This window comes from Argopecten irradians, chromosome 4 (assembly GCF_041381155.1).
Source record: "Argopecten irradians isolate NY chromosome 4, Ai_NY, whole genome shotgun sequence".
Lineage (NCBI taxonomy): Eukaryota > Metazoa > Mollusca > Bivalvia > Pectinida > Pectinidae > Argopecten > Argopecten irradians.
The window spans coordinates 17,853,647-17,873,002 of record NC_091137.1 but is presented as its reverse complement, the minus strand read 5'-3'; the positions used below and the strand labels follow the sequence as shown (position 1 = coordinate 17,873,002).

The 19,356-nt window shown below is 37.0% G+C and overlaps 1 protein-coding gene across 3 annotated transcripts in view; it reads right to left on the bottom strand.

Annotated features, from left to right (window-relative positions):
* LOC138320814 (uncharacterized) overlaps positions 1-19,351 on the bottom strand; it is a 107,540-nt gene extending 88,189 nt beyond the window's left edge. Inside the window, exons 1-2 of one of the 3 annotated variants that reach the window (XM_069264051.1) lie at positions 19,151-19,351; positions 5,533-5,692 (exon numbers count right to left, since the gene is read on the bottom strand). In XM_069264051.1, coding sequence (XP_069120152.1) covers positions 5,533-5,601 — 69 coding nt within the window. In that variant the 5' untranslated portion in view covers positions 5,602-5,692; positions 19,151-19,351. Of the gene's footprint in view, positions 1-5,532; positions 5,781-19,150 lie in introns of those variants that run through there. The other 2 variants (XM_069264052.1, XM_069264054.1) reach the window with 2 other exon arrangements.
* Positions 19,352-19,356: the final 5 nt, after the last annotated feature.

The window sequence follows — 19,356 nt, the reverse complement described above, 5'->3', positions numbered from 1 at the left end:
AAAAGTGTTTCATTTGATGTTACATGCTCTTTTTACATACGGGTCTGTATTGCATCAACAAAATAATCTTTTATCAGGACAGCTTTTTCCTTCTCTGCAATTCAAATTGGAATTAGTTTTATTGTAATTGGGAAACATATAGGGGGGTTTGGCATTGGGAATAAGTTCAATTACCGACCCAAGTTATAAAAGGAGAAAAATCACTGCTACCTGACCACAAGGCAATTATTTAATCAAGCAGAATAACATACATACCGGTAGTCAGAGGGAACTACACATGTTGGGTTCAATCCTTCCTTGTCTCCATGAAGCTCAACCAAACTATTAGTGTAGGAATGAGAAGTGAACCAGTTATTTAAATTGTGTCCCCTAAATACTGAATAGAACCCTCAAATATATGAACAACCTCAATTCAATGAGAATCTATACTAGTATACATGTATTACACTTCCTTTCACGGCAGCAATACAATTAGAGAGAAAACAAACGATGGAACATCCCAATTAAATAAGCTTATACAAGTGACAGATGATCTATCCTAATGATTTATGAGGAAACCTCACTCCATTCCAACACATGCCTGCCTTAAAAACTATATGTAATTTGATACTTCATTTAAATCACATTGTCATATTGGAGAATATGATAAAAGAGTTTAATTGAATAAAGAAAACATCAACTACACATTTCATGATAATAGAGCCCTTTTTATAAAATGTAGGTCACAACCTCATAACTTGGTTGATTCTTCTCACAAAATGTTCATACTTCGATGTCCTTTTGTTCGTATATAGTACAATCATTTTAATTATAAACCATACACAGATATTCTCAAAGGGGGGCTTGCAATATACATATTAGGTAAATATTCTCACTTGTGAAATCTCTAGTACTGAATAATAAGCTCACTTCATTTCAATAAATCCTAGTGTTGGTAACACAATGCCACCGTCCAGTTGTATTGGTAGGGGTAAAAAGCCAGGCCTATATATGGTCTATACGATTATACGATCAGGATAAATATATCAAATACTGTGATAAAGGGTAGTAATAACATGATGGGTCAAACAAAGGCACAGTACTGAAATATTTCATAAAACAGCATGGATTCAGATGAATATACATGTACATAGAGATTGAACAGTGTTTTGACTGCGTTAAAGGTGGTATGAACGCAATTGGATACAGACATATTCAATGTAGCGAGTTACACTGTTTAATCTATATATTTACATAAATCAGTCTACTTTTACCTGTTCATCGTCAAATTTAAAACGGTGTTGGTCGCTAAGCTGGTAATGACGGTAGTCAGGACCATGACCGAAAATATAGTTCCAATTGTTGAACGTTATAGTTGCTGTTTGATTTGAAATATAACAATGACTTTTTTCAATTATTCTTAAATAATTTTCTTTTTTCGTTTGATCATACATCAATAATGTCCATTTCAAAAAAAATTGGAGATAACCGAGGCAGACCAACTACCGGTATGTCATTGTTACAGAAGTGATGCACTCCGAAGTGGAGCAAGATGCCATATTTGATTTTTCTGCACTGGGTTTGTATTCATAGGTAATAGCAATTACGCTACTTTGAACGCAACTCCTCTTCCATTGACGTTATAGGGGCATATGTAAATATAGTGTTTTGTACTTGATGTGAAATTGAATGTACATTTAGTACTTATTATATACAATAAGGAAATTGTAAGCTTTTAAAATCAAGAAATTCAACTGACAACCTTGCAGCCAAGAAAGGGAAAAGTATAATATATGCTTTTAAGATGGTTACTTCAGCTTCCATCTTGGATTATATGGACTTATCCAGGTAAAACTTCTAGGGCATGCCTTCCTTTATTTTGTTAACATTTTTTAGTTCAATTGTATCAGTGGAAAAAGTGGTTAATTTATTTTAAACAGTGACTGTGACAGTCATATGGATTTTGGACCAACCCAAAAAATAACAACAGCTCTGTAAATATTGTCTCATCAGAATCATTTCAGGCAAGTTTTAACTCAATCCCACAAGAACCTAGAGACATTTGAAACAGGTCTTGTGCTGGACTGATTGCACAATCATGTTATAAAGTGGCTTACTGAAGGTGCAAATGAAATCTTTGAGGCAAAATGTGATTTTGAGTGTGAATCTCAAGGCATATGGGGCAATTTCAGTGTGGTTTTCCTCTGGGTACTCCACCTTTACTCAGCCTCCTATTTCAGTGTGGTTTTCCTCTGGGTACTCCACCTTTACTCAGCCTCCTAAACATGGTATGTCCTTAAATGGCCCTGGATGTTAATAGAACATAACACAAAATCAAACAAGCATTGTATTTGCCATCCCTCACATTAGTAAAAACATGCTCAACAATCATTGATACTTGTACATGTATCTATGTTCACGGGGATGTTTCATTTGAGCAAACCATTGCAACCAAATGGCATCCTTGAAAAATGTATACTGTTCCCTTTCCCCCAAGGATGTTTATGGCCCAAATTTGGTCACTAATCCCTAAAGCAAAACTCTAGGACAAGTGGTGCATTTATAGGATTATCTCTATTTCCCCTATTGGGCCCCACTGTCCTTTCCTGCCCTGGGGGGCCAGAGCCATAAATAATTTATACAAGTTTCTCTGTTCCCCCTTCCAAAAAAGGTTGTTTGTGGCCAAATTTGGTTACAATAATGCATGGGCAGAACGTCTATGACTAGTAGCCAACTTCTTTCCCCTTCCCCCAAGGATGTTTGTGGCTAACTTTGGTTACAATCCATGCAAAACTCTGGGGACAAGTAGCGATTTTAAAGGATTTACCTCTATTTCCCCTATTGGGCCCCGCCCCTCCTGCCCCGGGGGGTCAGAGCCAAGTATTTATACAAGTTCTGTTCCCCTCCCACAAGGATGTTTGTGGCCAAATTTGGTTTACAATCCATGCAGAACTCTATGACTAGTAGCGATTTAAAGGAAATGTTTGCGGACGCGTTTGACATAAGCTCACTAAAAATGTATACTGTCTATGCAAACATCAGTTTGATTTTACTATGTATATTAAACTTTTGACCAATAATAATTCTATAGTAACAGTTTGATTTTACTATGTATATTAAACTTTTGACCAATAATAATTCTATAGTAACAGTTTATAGACATCAATATGTAACACTAATTGACCAAGTTTGAACAAAATGATTCAAAGGACTAATAAATTGTTAGCCATTCCCCAAAAAATAGTAGAGTGACATGGTCAGAGTGGTAAACAAAATGTCATGTAGTACATCTTAATATGGTGTCTATCATTCATGTGTTTTTTCATTAACAGTGCACAGGTTTAAGCAACAATTGTGGATAACAGTGGAGCCTGTATGCTGACCCCGGAACAAAGTTTATACAAAATTGGCAAGCTAAAACCATCAAAACACTCTGAAAACTTGAGAACTTCAAGCACCCTGAATCCCTGAATTGACGAAAGTCACAGCAATAACACTATTGAAATATATTTGGAAATTTCTAATAAGAAACTTTATCTTGACAAGGATTACTTTGGTGTCGACATATTTAACATAGCAGTAATGCTGTCAAATGGGAGACATTTAAACATTCTGGTTGATAAGGTTTTCAGGGCAAATAAATAAAGAGAACAATTTCACAACAACATTAGATCACAATGCATTAGATCACAACATTTTAAATGGACTTTGACTTTTTAATTAAAATCCAAATTAAGGGATGATTTCATATGTCTATTTTTGATATGCTTTTTTTAAATCAACTTAACGAATATTTGACTTTTAAATTCTGTCATGATATTAATTAGTGATCTTTTAATTTTGGATTTAAGGAGAAGCGCAAGATACGATAATGGTTATTTTTGTTATATACCATATTTGACCCCCTATGAGCTCCTGTCATTTCTAATTTGATTTTTGAGACTAATAAAATCTGTTACCTGTAAGTGAACGAGATCGGGTTATCTCAGTCGAGGGCTAAGATTTTGTAACATAATCCCAACCGAGGCGTAAGCCGAGGTTGGGATGTTACAAAATCTTAGCCCGAGACTGAGATAACCCGATCTCGATCACTTAAAGGTAATAGATTTTTTTTCTCGCGCCTCTAAGATATAACAAAACCCATCTATATACGCGTTCCGAATGTAAAACTATCCCGTCATGGGCCTCCTGGTTCAAAGCCGATTAACCATTACATCTGCGCTTCGATTTGGCAATCATTCTGCATAAAACTATAGTTCGATTATATCAAAGACAAACGATGATCAATCGGTACATACTGTTTCATAATTAAAAACAACAACCAAACACTGCATGGTAAATGACTGAATGCACATATTTCTAATAAGATTGACTATCTGACGCTTGTGACGTCACCGGTTCAAGAGTTTGACGTCACATGCGCGGACTGTTACATGAATGGCGTAAAATTCCGCCAAAATTCGCGTAAAGGTACCAGACAGATCGGACGAGATAGAAAAATCTAGCACTGGGTATCATGTGAGATTTCCCTGTCCGAGGTGCGAGAATAAAATATATCAATATCACCTGAACTAATGTATTTAAAGCCAACTTTTACATAGATTTGTCATTATTACTTTAAAGTAACAAGTGATTATTAGTTTTTAAAAAGTACCCTAAAAGACTATTGATAATTTCAGTTGGGTTAAGTTTGATAGTTTAACGTCCTATTAAAAGTCAGTTATTTAAGAAAGTGCCAGGTTTTTTTGGTGTAGGAAATCCAAAGTACCGGAGAAAAAACACCTACCAGCAGTCAGTACCTGGCAACGGCCCCACAAGGGATTCAAACTTGGAACCCAGAGGCGGAGAGCTTGTGGTGATATGTTGAGACATTTCAACCCCTCAACCTCGGCTGCCTTTTGGTCAATGGTGTAGATCACATTGGGTAAAGAACATTCTATTCTAATCTTGGTAAGGTACATTGACTATAGAAATTTAAGATTGTTTAAAATAAAATAATATCTGTACTTAATGATGACTTCAATTAAAACAATTACATAGCTAATATCAAACAAAAAAATTGAAGTTGAATTGCGTTTACATACCCAAGCTAAAAATAGTCATCTCAATCCATCACCTACTATATGGCATAGTGTATGTTTGTATAACCATTTCAGAAAATGTTCATTCTACATTCACACAAAACCCCCACACAAAAGATGACAGGATATTGTCATAGTGCCATATTTCATTTATTACATTTAAAAGTCCCCATCAGCCATTGTTGTCTCAAATTCCTGTTCATAAATAACTGGTCTCCCTCTCAACTTAAAAAGTATGGGAAATCTTACCAACAAATTTCTCCTAAAAAATCTAATTTAATTATTAAGTTTCTACTTAAGACTTTAAATTATTTTAAAAGTTCTTGTATTCAACATTACTTAAGTTTTTTAGATAAGCACAATGACCTTACGTGTTGACTAATATAGTCTATAGGGGGTTCTGATAGCACTGAAATAGAAAGAGGAAAGGAATCCTTTTTATTAATGAATGAAAAACAATAACTTCTCTCACCTGCTGGACCATTTTCATCCGTAATCGTGTCATGTAGTCATGGACACTATCCGTGTCCGCGGTAGCCATTTTCTCCCGTTTCCTTAGTGACACAACACACTTTTTTGACAGTTCATGTTCCTTTCATATCGGTAGTATAGAATCCTTTCATCGGGCTCACCTGTTTGGAAATTCAAAATACTTTCTTCAGTTTGTTGAACAGTCTATTGAAGACGGTATTGACACGATTTGGGTCAGTCCACTTTACACTAGAGGTTGGAACAGGTCTTACCTTTAAATATATAGAATGATAAGTAAGAACCCTCTGGCAGATAAAGAGTGCATCTCCTCATACCTGGTGCCTTTTACCTACAGGATATACTGATCTACCTGGGAACAATCTAAATTTAGATGTACAGCTTACCTACAGTAAATTACATTAATCACTCATACCTCTTGTAAAATAGTACATCTTTTTTATACTAAACTTGTATATAAAGCATAACTATTTATGTTAGAATATGATTAAAATGCTAATAATTATTCAAAGTCAACTTTTGCAGTAGTAAGAAGAGTTGCCAAATCCAGTGTTAAGATGACTATGCTTTTGTATGACGGGGCAAGCCTTCAGGTTATGAGAACCAAATAACAAAACTTTTATCAACGAAAATTTTAAATAACTGTACAGAGAAGGATTTCCACTAAATTGATTTCTGGCTGATGGTTTGTATACAAATGGACGTGAGATGAAAGTCATGTACTAGTAAACTTAAGATATGATAAACCTTTAAATACCTAACCAGCCGATGATACTTATAGCTGATCCATAAAATTATTGTGTCAATGGCCACAATAATATATGTTTACAAGTAAACAAACAAATTTCAATTTTCCACAGTAACACTTTGACATATAAACAGAAAGATAATTGTAACATTTTCTTTATCCTCAGATGTGCATATTTCAATGAATATCTTTACATAATTAAAGAATAATGCCCTAAATTGTAAAATTCTTGATCAGAACTAATTTCACTTGTTATCTTCATGCACTGATATGATACGATATGAACATGAAATACTTGATCTTTAGCGACCTTGTCTTATTTTGTCATCAGTGAACATTTGAAATAGTATAACTTTGTATACATATGGTTAAGGCTCATGTGATTTTGTATAATCAGAAATATCAAAGAATTCTCCATTGGAATTTGGTACCAACCAATGCTTGATTATTTTATTCAGGTAAAGGCTACAGTGAGTGGGATAAGATGTCCCAGCATATTAACACATGCCCTCCACCTCTGGGTTGCCAGTTTGAATCCCATCTGGGGCAGTTGCCAGATACTGACTGCTAGTCGGTAGTTTTTCTCTGGGCACTCCAGTTTTCCTCCAATAATAAATCTGATATGTTCATGGATTACCATGGCTTTTAAAAGAATGTGAAAACCAATAAAAACAAATTATTGGTGTAATAATAATTGTGACCCGACTTTTCATACAAGAGATCCCAGATCTTGGCGCCCACCAAAGAATGATCTACGTCTGAGAAAGGACAGAGGGATCTTTTCTCTGCTTTTCAAACTTTTACTACATATTACTACATATGAAATTTGAGAAAGATCCTTTGAGTACTTTCTTAGATATATAACAGTAACAAACTTCAATTGTCAAAATCCAAGATGGCTACCTGTCCGCCATCAATTTGACCGATCGGTCCGAAAATGCAACAAGCAAAACTAAGGTCCTAGGGGAACATACTTTCTGAGAAATAGCGGTAACAAACATCAATTATAAAAATCCAAGATGCTGGCTTGTCGGCTATCTTGTTAACCGATTGGTCCAAAAATGCAATATGCACAACTAGACTCCTAGGGGAACCTGCACATGAAATTTGAGACAGATCCCTTCAGTACTTTCTGAGAAATTATAGCGGTAACAAAATTATCAAAATCCAAGATGGTGGCCTGTCGGCTATCTTGTTAACCGATTGGTCCCAAAATGCAATTTGCACAACTAGACTCCTAGGGGAACCTGCACATGAAATTTGAGACAGATCCCTTCAGTGCTTTCTGAGAAATTATAGCGGTAACAAATTTCAATTATCTAAATCCAAGATGGCTACCTGTCCGCCATCTTGTTGACTGATCGGACCCAAAATGCAATATGCACAACTAGGGCCCTAGGGGAACCTTAACATATAAAATTTGAGACAGATCACTTCAATACTTTCTGAGAAATAGCGGTAACAATCTTTAACTATCAAAATCCAAGATGGCTGCCTTGTGGCCATCTTGTTGACCGATCGGTCCCAAAATTCAATAAGCACAACTAGGGCCATAGGGGAACCTACATATGAAATTTAAGACAGATCGCTTCAACACTTTCTGAGAAATAGCGGTAAAAAACTTCAATTGTCAAAATCAATGATGGGGGCCTGTTGGCCATCTTGTCGACCGATCGTCCCAAAATCCAATATGCAATAATAGGGCTCTAGGGGAACCTGCACATGAAATTTGACACAGATCCCTTCAGTACTTTCTGAGAAATATCAGTAACAAACTTAAATTGTCAAAATCCAAGATGGCCGCATGTCGGCCATCTTGTTGACCGATTGGTCCCAAAATGCAATATGCACAACTAGGGCCCTAGGGGAACATACATGTGGAATTTGAGATGAATCCCTTCAGTACTTTCTGAGAAATAGCGGTAACAAACTTTAACTATCAAACTCCAAGATGGCTGCCTGGCGGCCATTTTGTTGACTGATTGGTCCCAAAATGCAATATGCACAACTAGGGTCCTAGGGGAACCAACATATGAAATTTGAGAGATCGCTTCAGTACTTTCTGAGAAATAGCAGTAACAAGAAATGTTAACGGACATAAGGACGGACGACGGACGACGGACCATGGACGAAAAGCGATTTGAATAGCCCACCATCTGATGATGGTGGGCTAATAAATGTAAATAAAGTATTTTCAACTGTTTTCATAAGAAAGTGCTTGAAAATAGTTACAAATATATAGTTATACTCAACAAGAGGCCCATGGGCCTTAACGGTCATCTGACTATTAGTACAATACAGTTGTTTAAAGATTTTAGCCTATTTGACCCCTGTGACCTTGATTGAAGATCAAGTTTATTCATTTGAACAAACTTGGTAGCCCTTCATTCCAGTATGTCACAGGCCAAATATCGGGTCTCTAGACAGGGATCAATCTAGGTTTTTGGGGAAACTACCCTTTTTCAAAATAGGGGGAAAAATTTGGCAAAATATAGGGGAATTTGAATCTTCTTATTTTGGTTAAAAATTATATTCATTCTGACAAAAAAGTACTGTAAAACAACTAATTTTTATTTAGATTTAATAAAGCAAGATTTGAAGCTCAACAAGAGGCCCATGGGCCTTAACGGTCATCTGACTATTAGTACAATACAACATAGTCAATTAAAGATTTTAGCCTATTTGACCTCTGTGACCTTGATTGAAGGTCAAGGTAATTCATTTGAACAAACTTGGTAGCCCTTCATCCAAGCATGCTACATGCCCAATATCAGTAGCCTTGGCCTTCTAGTTCTTGAAAAGAAGTCATTTAAAGATTTTAGCCTATTTGACCCCTGTGACCTTAAATGAAGGTCAAGGTCATTTATTTGAACAAACTTGGTATCCCTTCATCCCAGCATGCTACATGCCCAATATCAGTACCCTGGGCCTTCTGGTTCTTAAGAAGAAGTCATTAAAATATTTTAGCCTATTTGACCCCTGTGACCTTGAATGAAGATCAAGGTCATTCATTTGAACAAACTTGGTAGCCCTTTATCCTAGCATGCCACAGCCTAATATCAGGTCTCTAGGCCTCTTAGTTATTCACAAGAATTTGTTTAAATGATTTTAGCCTATTTGACCCCTGTGACCTTGAATGAAGGTCAAGGTCATTTATTTGAACAAAATTGGTAGCCCTTCATCCCAGCATCCTACCGGCCAAATATCAGTACCCTGGGCCTTCTGGTTCTTGAGAAGAAGTCGTTTAAATATTTTAGCCTATTTGACCCCTGTGACCTTGAATGAAGGTCAAGGTCATTCTTTTGAACAAACTTGGTAGCCCTTAATCCCAGCATGCCACAGGCCCAATATCAGGTCCCTATGCCTTTTGGTTTTTAAGAAGAAGTCTTTTAAAGTTTTTAGTCTATTTGACCCCTGTGACCTTGAATGAAAGTCAAGGTCATTCATTTGAACAAACTTTGTAGCGCTTCATCCCAACATGTCACATGCCCAATATAAGGTCTCTAGCCCTCTTGGTTATTAAGAAGTTGTTTAAAGATGTTAGCCTTCCTGACCCCTGTGACCTTGAATAAAGGTCAAGGTCATTCATTTGAACAATTTGGTAGCCCTCTATCCCAGTATGTCACATGCCTAATATCAGGTTCCTAGGCCTCTTGGTTATTAAAAAGGAAGTCGTTTAAAGATTTTAACCTATTTGACCCCTGTGACGTTGAATGAAGGTCAAGGTCATTCATTTGGACAAGCTTGGTAGTCCTTCATCCCAGCATATAACATGCCAAGTATCGGGTCTCTAGGCCTCTTGGTTATGAAACAGAAGTCTTAACGAAATATTTCAGCCTATTTGACCCCTGTTACCTTGAATGAAGGTCAAGGTCATTAATTTGAACAAACTTGGTAGCCCTTCATCCCAGCATGTCACAGGTCCAATTTCAGGTTTCTAGGCCTCTTGGTTATTTAGAAGAAGTTTGTTAAAGATTTTCACCTATTTGACCCCTGTGACCTTGAATGAAGGTCAAGGTCATTCATTTGAACAAACTTGGTAGCTCTTCATCCCAGCATGCTATAAGTCAAATTTCAGGACTCTAGGTCTCCAAGTTTTGGAGAAGAAGTTGTTTAAATGGAAAAGTTGAATATCGGACTGACGGGATGGAGCGGCGGGACGGCCGGACGCTGCACCATAGCATAAACAGCTCACTTACCCTTCGGGCAGGTGAGCTAATAATGAAAAATTTGAGTTTATCATAAATAGACAGTAGCTTTATGATAAATATGAAGAAATTTGCAAAATTTGCAAACAAAAGTCTTAAAAAATTAATGAAAAATGAGTGACAGGGGAAATTGTGTTACAAAAACAGTCATTTTTTAGCTTCAAATGGGGAATTTTTAAATCTTCAGGGGAATTTAAGGCCAGAGGGGAATTCATTCCTTGAGGGGAAATTTACCCATAAACAGTAAAAAATCAGAGCTAGATTGATCCCTGCTAGGTCTCTTAATTTAATTATTCACAAGAAAGTTATTTAAAGATTTTAGCCAATTTGACCCCTGTGACCTTCATCCCAGCATGCTGCAGACTCAATATGAGTATCCTGGGCCTTTTGGTTCTTGAGAAGAAGTCGTTTAAAGATTTTAGCCTATTTGACCCCTGTGACCTTGAATGAAGGTCAAGGTCACTCATTTTAACAAACTTGGTAGCCCTTTATCCCAGTATGCTACATGCCGGATATCAGTACCCTATGCTTCGGGTTCTTGAGAAGAAGTCGTTTAAAGATTTTAGCCTTTTTGACTCCCATGACCTTGAATGAGGATCAAGGCCGTTCATTTAAACAAACTTGATAGCTCTTCATCCAAGCATGTCAAGGGCCTAATATCAGGTCTCTAGGCATCTTAGTTATTTTACAAGAAGCTGTTTAAAGGATTTTAGCCTATTTGATCCCTGTGACCTTGAATGAGGGTCAAAGTCCTTCATTTGAACAAACATGGTAGCTCTTCATCACACCATGCTGCAAGCCCAATAAGAGTATCCTGGGCCTTTTTGTTTTTGAGAAGTTGTTTAAAGATTTAAGCTTATTAGACCCTTGTGACCTTATATGAAGGTCAAGGTCATTCATTTGAACAAACCTGGTAGCACTTCAATCAAGCATTCTGCATGCCAAATATAAGTACCCTGGGCCTTCTAATTCTTGAAAAGAAGTCGTTTAAAGATTTTAGCCAATTTGACCTCTACGACTTTGAATGAAGGTCAAGGTCATTCATTTGAATAAACTTGGTAGCCCTTCATCCCAGCATGCTACAGGCCAAATATCATTATCCTGGGCCTTTCAGTTATTGAGTAGAAGTCATTTGAATGAAAAGTTCAGGCACACAGGTGGACGGCGCAAGGCACATGACGATGGACGGTGCATGATGACAATAGGTCTTCGGGTCAGATGACCTAAAAACTGTTGACCCATTAATAGTTTGACTGTTGACCAGCAAGGAATTTTTGCACATGCTTGATGGTTGACGTCATAAAAACCGGCTTGTTGGAACAAAATATTCTTTCAACAAACATCATTACCAACAGAAGCTGAGACAAGTTTGATATTGCATTATAGTGATTAAATGAAACCTCAGGACGAGGAGGTTTACTTGGTTGTTATGGAAACATATGGCAAGTAGAAGCTCTACAGAAAATATAATTTCTTGGCAAAAATGACTTCACTTGGCGTTGTATGATACAAACCTAGCGAATTTTCAAGTTCATTTTTTACTTAATTGAGCACTAATTTCATGCCTTATCAGTCAACAGTAAAATCTCTTTTCACTCTGAGTTAGAAATAAACCAGGAGCTGTTTCCTGATGCATGAGGTTGACTGTTGACTGATAAGGCATGAAACAACTGCATGATGTTTAGCTGTTTACATGCAGAAGGATTTTGAAATACTAAAATTATGTGGGCCGAGTACAATCAGTCCTACCTTCTGACGATTGCTATGTAAACAAAATCACATCAAAATAAGACTTTGCATTTGTCGCTATGACTGGAATGTGAGACATATTAATGGTAATCATTACCAACAACATTGCGATATAAAAACAAGAGGCCCATGGGCCTTAACGGTCATCTGACTATTAGCACAACACAATATAGTTGTTTAAAGATTTCAGCATATTTGACCTCTGTGACCTTTAATGAAGATCAAGGTCATTCATTTGAACAAACTTTGTAGCCCTTCATCCCAGCATGTCACAGGCCCAATATCAGGTCTCTAGGCCTCCTAGTTATTCTCAAGAAGTCGTTTTAAAGATTTTAGCCAATTTGACCCCTGTGACCTTGAATGAAGGTCAAGGTCATTCATTTTATCAAATTTGGTAGCCCTTTATTCAAGAATGCTGCAAGCCCAATATGAGTATCCTGGGCCTTTTGGTTCTTGAGAAGAAGTCATTTAAAGATTTAAGCCTATTTGACCTCTGTGACCTTGAATGAAGGTCAAGGTCATTTATTTGAACAAACTTGGTAGCCCTTCATCCCAACATGCTACATGCCCAATATGAGTATCCTGGGCCTTTTGGTTCTTGAGAAGAAGTTGTTTAAAGATTTCAGCCTTTTTGACCCCTGTGACCTTGAATGATGATCAAGGTCATTCATTTGAACAAAATTGATAGCCCTTCATCCTAGCATGTCACAAGATTTTAGCCAATTTGACCCCTGTGACCTTGAATGAAGGTCAAGGTCATTCATTTTATCAAATTTGATAGCCCTTCATCCCAACATGCTACATGCCCTATATGAGTATCCTGGGCCTTTTGGTTCTTGAGAAGAAGTTGTTTAAAGATTTCAGCCTTTTTGACCCCTGTGACCTTGAATGAAGATCAAGGTCATTCATTTGAACAAAATTGATAGCCTTTCATCCTAGCATGCACAGGCCTCTTAGTTATTCACAAGAAGTTGTTTAAAGGATTTTTAGCCTATTTGACCCTGTGACCTTGAATGAAGGTCAAGGTCATCTATTTTAACAAATTTATTAAACCTTCATCTAAGCGTGCTGCAGGTCCAATATGAATATCCTGGGCCTTTGTGTTCTTGAGAAGAAGTCGTTTAAAGATTTTAGCCTATTTGACCCCTGTGACTTTCAATGAAGATCAAGGTCATTCATTTGAACAAACTTGAGAGCCCTTCATCCCAGCATGTCAAAGGCCCAATATCAGGTCTCTAGACCTCCTACTTATTCTAAAGAAGTCAATTTAAATATTTTAGCCAATTTGACCCCTGTGACCTTGAATGAAGGTCAAGGTCATTCATTTTATCAAATTTGGTAGCATCCAAGCATGCTGCAAGTCCAATATGAGTATCCTGGGCCTTTTGGTTCTTGAGAAGAAGTCGTTTAAAGATTTTGGCCTTTTTGACACCTGTGACCTTGAATGAAGGTCAAGGTCATTCATTTGAACAAACTTGATAGTCCTTCATCCAAGCATGTTACGGGCCCAATATCAGGTCTCTAGGCCTCTTAGTTATTCACAAGAAGTTGTTTAAAGAATTTTTATCCTATTTGACCCCTGTGACCTTGAATGAAGATCAAGGTCATTCATTTGAACAAAATTGATAGCCCTTCATCCTAGCATGTCACAGGCCTAATATCAAGTCTCTAGGCCTCTTAGTTATTCACAAGAAGTTGTTTAAAGGATTTTTATCCTATTTGACCCCTGTGACCTTGAATGAAGGTCAAGGTCATTTATTTTAACCAACTTGGTAGCCCTTTGTCCCAGCATGCTACAGGCCAAATATCAGTACCCTGGGCCTTATGATTATTGAGAAGAAGTCGTTTGAATGAAAAGTTTACGCACGGCGCACAACAGAAAAACGGCCACTATAGACAGGTTGCCTTTATAGACAGGTTGGGGCTTTCGTGCCAGCGAGCCAGTAAATAAAACTGAATTATATTAATGCAAAACAGACCTGCTATTGGATATTTATATATTGATTGCCATGCATTATTTAAGAAATGATATTTGTGTTTGTTTTATTTTTTTTATGTTTGGCTGGGGCTTTCAAATGCAATCGAAAATTCGATCATAACAAAATCAACTCGTTTTGACATATCACTAGTATATTTTTTCAGCTTTGAACATAATCATTCCCTAATTACTGACTTCACATGGCCTTGACTTATTTGTGCAAGATTATTTTCAGACAATGTATACGTGTAATATTTTTACAACACATTCTCGCTGGCAAGTCGTATGTAATATTGCCGTGTAACCAGTTTTGACGGATTAATCTCGGAACATGAAAGATCAATTTGGAGGAGTTTTCTCACAGTATATATAACTTCAAAACTATTAAAATCACAATGCAGGTACACATATTAACTTTCAGTAGCATTTCTACTGAGTAATGTGGCCGTATTTTATCGATAAACACATTGAGTTACATCGGGCGATTATCCGACTGACTCAAATTGTAAAGAAATCGAACGTAAATTTCTTGGACTAATTTGAAATAGGTTAAGTACAGGCCATTTCTTAGTAACAAGAGGCCCATGGGCCTTAACGGTCATCTGACTATTAGTACAATACAACATAGTCGTTTAAAGATTTTAGCCTATTTGACCTCTGTGACCTTGATTGAAGGTCAAGGTAATTCATTTGAACAAACTTGGTAGCCCTTCATCCAAGCATGCTACATGCCCAATATCAGTAGCCTTGGCCTTCTTGTTCTTGAAAAGAAGTCATTTAAAGATTTTAGCCTATTTGACCCCTGTGACCTTAAATGAAGGTCAAGGTCATTTATTTGAACAAACTTGGTATCCCTTCATCCCAGCATGCTACATGCCCAATATCAGTACCCTGGGCCTTCTGGTTCTTAAGAAGAAGTCATTTAAAGATTTTAGCCTATTTGACCCCTGTGACCTTGAATGAAGATCAAGGTCATTCATTTGAACAAACTTGGTAGCCCTTTATCCTAGCATGCCACAGCCTAATATCAGGTCTCTCCTTTATCCTAGCATGCCACAGCCTAATATCAGGTCTCTAGGCCTCTTAGTTATTCACAAGAATTTGTTTAAATGATTTTAGCCTATTTGACCCCTGTGACCTTGAATGAAGGTCAAGGTCATTTATTTGAACAAACTTGGTAGCCCTTCATCCCAGCATGCCACAGGCCTAATATCAGGTCTCTAGGCCTCTTAGTTATTCACAAAAAGTTGTTTAAAGGATTTTAAGCCTATTTGACCCCTGTGACCTTGAATGAAGGTCAAGGTCATTTATTTGAACAAACTTGGTAGCCCTTCATCCCAGCATCCTACAGGCCAAATATCAGTACCCTGGGCCTTCTGGTTTTTGAGAAGAAGTTGTTTAAAGATTTTAGCCTTTTTGACCCCTGTGACCTTGAATGAAGGTCAAGGTCATTCATTTGAACAAACTTGGTAGCCCTTCATCCCAGCATCCTACAGGCCAAATATCAGTACCCTGGGCCTTCGGGTTATTGAGAAGAAGTCGTTTGAATAAAAAGTTTACGCACGGCGCACGACGACGGACGGTGCATGATGACAATAGGTCATCCTGACCCTTCGGGTCAGATCTTAGTAATAAAACAATGTTAAATATCGACAATGAATAACGGAACACATAAAATAAATCATCATGTTTTATTTTGCCTACCGTATCATCCGAGTTGTGGCTTCAAAATCACGCTTTACGAGTGATCTTTTCGTGCACATGGCGTTCGCAACCAAACATAATTTCAGTCTTTTCATGTTATGACCGCTAGGTTATAAACCATACAGTCCTGTATAAACAATTCATAGCTTGGGCTTCAGTAATGGCTGCCATTTGCTTACCAAGGGAGTTAATTACTGGAAGTAGGTCAAAGGGACGCTACTACACACACACTGTACTCAGTATTCGAAAAGTCGATCTCAGCGACCGGTCTCTAGACAACCTTAAAGGGGCTAAAATGACCGGTCGTTAGCCACATTAGATAGGTGATCGTTATGCACAGTGTCATTATAAAGTAAAAATGCATGGGGAGTCTAAAAATCGGTCGTTATAGACAGGCGGTCGTTATAGGCAGTCTTTAGAGCAGGTTTGACTGTACACATTAATTCACACTGTTTGTCTTCAACAAAAAACACCGTTAAATTCAACTTGTAACTTTTAAACAAACCTCTTCTAGTATAGGATTGATAATTTTCAAAATTAATTTTCAAATGGCATACTTTTTCAATAGCATTGCTAGAGTAAAATGCTAATCTTTCAGAGAAGAAATTTTCCTTTTAAAATATTTATTCTTATGAGCTAATTTATTGGAGAAATTTGAGAAAGGACCTGGCACAATTTGATTTTTAAAATTATTAAAGCCTGATATATCTACATTAATTTATACCTACAACGTGAATTCTAGTCCAATTCAGCTATAGACTAAATCAAAGGGAGAAGACTCATATATAGGCTATGCATGATGTCTCATCACTTTGTATTTGACAATAAATAAAAATTATTTGAAATTGAATCTTAATGAATTCAAATTACAGTTAAACTTGTCTCTCTTACGACCATCAAAGGGATCAAGAAAAATATCTTTATAGAGCTATTGAGTGGTCAATCTTTATACACAAGACTATGTGTTGAATTTGACAATTTAGAACTAGGTATGAGAAAGAGGTCATATTAAGCAGGTGGTCTTTATACTGAGGTGACTGCTAAGGCATGTTTGACTGTACATTTATATACTTATACCAATATCACGCATGCAGATATTGAAAAATTAATGGACATATTGAAATTTGTTTAAAAAATAAAAACATCTGGAAAAAATAATTCACCATTCTTATTGTGGATCTAATGAATGAAGATTTGAACTCATTTTCAATCCAACATAATACATAACATTTGAATGTACCGTGTATTCTTTGCCACTGAAACAAGATGAAAAGAATATTTAATATGCATTATGTCTAATTTATTCTGTTTGGTATACACAAAGGGAGACAAACCTGATGACTGGTTCACAGACATACCAAGACAATGAAAAAAAATGTATTTCATTTGATATTTGTTTAACACACATATATAAAACCCCGTTATATTGCCACCCGTTTTACCGCCAAACTCGCTTATCGCCATGAATTTATTCAGAACGGATTTCCCTCCATACAAATACACCCGTTTTACCGCCAAACCCGCCTACCGCCATCCGCCATCACATTTGCGGAACAAATGATTAAAATAACACTATAATGACCTCGTTAATATCGCCAAATTATGTTGATAGTGACACATGTTTTCGTAAGGTGCTCAACTGCCGACTGACAGGTAATCAGCTACACACACTATGGCCGCGTGTACGACCGTGTGTACACAGTGAAACCAATTAACACTATATGGGTACACCTTTGTTATTGTTTTACAGGTAGGTGTCGCAAGTTGTAATGAATAAAACTCACTTCTGTACATGTGTTTTACGTACTATTATCGTTAGTTATTTATTGACACAAATGAACCCACAAGTCTGTTTCTCGATATCGCCGTTCGTTTATATTGGACAATAAAATGCAATTTGCAATTTGAAGAGCGATAGAAATATTACGTACGCGCAGAAGAGTCCGCCGTTTATTAGTAAGATCAAATCGTCGTCTGAGTGCCGTTTATTACGGGAGTACCTGTTTTGATATTTGTAGACATGTGCGCGGAAGTGAGGTCACGACCGCACTGCACTTGTTCAATAAAACTCACTTCTGTACATGTGTTTTACGTACTATTATCGTTAGTTATTTATTGACACAAATGAACCCACAAGTCTGTTTCTCGATATCGCCGTTCGTTTATATTGGACAATAAAATGCAATTTGCAATTTGAAGAGCGATAGAAATATTACGTACGCGCAGAAGAGTCCGCCGTTTATTAGTAAGATCAAATCGTCGTCTGAGTGCCGTTTATTACGGGAGTACCTGTTTTGATATTTGTAGACATGTGCGCGGAAGTGAGGTCACGACCACACTGCGCTTGTTCAGAACTTCTATTCTTTGTTTCCGGGCGGGATTTCCCGTGATAAAAATATCATGTAACCGAGTAAATCCCAGCTAGCAGGTAATTACGGCACGATACGTGGTAGCACAAACGAGTTCGGTTTTCGTATTTTACAAACATAAATCTGACATATTTATTGAAAGACTACTATCGAAATTACTTTAATTTTGGAACTATTCATATTACAAAATACGAAGTGGCCGTACAGTACACAGACTGACTAGAAAGTCTGTTTCAGTACGGCACCGGGGGATTACTTATATTTAGACCTAATTAAGATTTCAACGACAAATCCGATATACCGCCAAACTCGATATATCGCCAAAATCTAGGAAAACAGAAGGTGGCGATATAACAGGGTTTTACTGTATGTATTCGACATATGTCTGGAGACTATACAGTAATGCATATCCCGTATTAGTCTTTTTTAATATACTAATGTAGGTATTTAAAATCTACATTATTATAAGTCATCATTTAGCATTAAAATATGACTGTGATGTCATCTATTGTAATAGCTTGAGGTATAGTCGGAGCAAAGTCTACTATTATCACCTTAAAGTATACCCTCAACAATGTAACACTGTAACACTGCAGCGATGTGGAACAACTAACCAGAGAGTGTTGTGTGTGCTAAGACCTTTAATTTGTTTTCAAATGAAGTGGATAGACATGCACATTAGAAAAATGAAAACATGAGGTGATATTACAATCAATAACGTATGTACAGAATTTGAGTCTGGTGTAGAGGATATGTTATCCTGTAGAAGAAATCTGTCATTAAATGTCATTAATTAATTTAATTAAAGGACTGAGAGCAATTTTGGGTCAACAAGTTATAACTACCTGTGGCTGACGCTGCACGATGCAAGAATACAGTGTTGGTCTGGTCCTCAATGTAACGTTTACGTTTTCTTTCTTACATGCCATATTGTCTGGATGTTGTCTTCCTACACACATGGAATTAACCATGTGTCCTTCATTGCTAGGACTAGGCGTTTTGGAAATATCCCGCCATCCGTCAATTTTTCTCAACCGGAAGTGTAGACAAT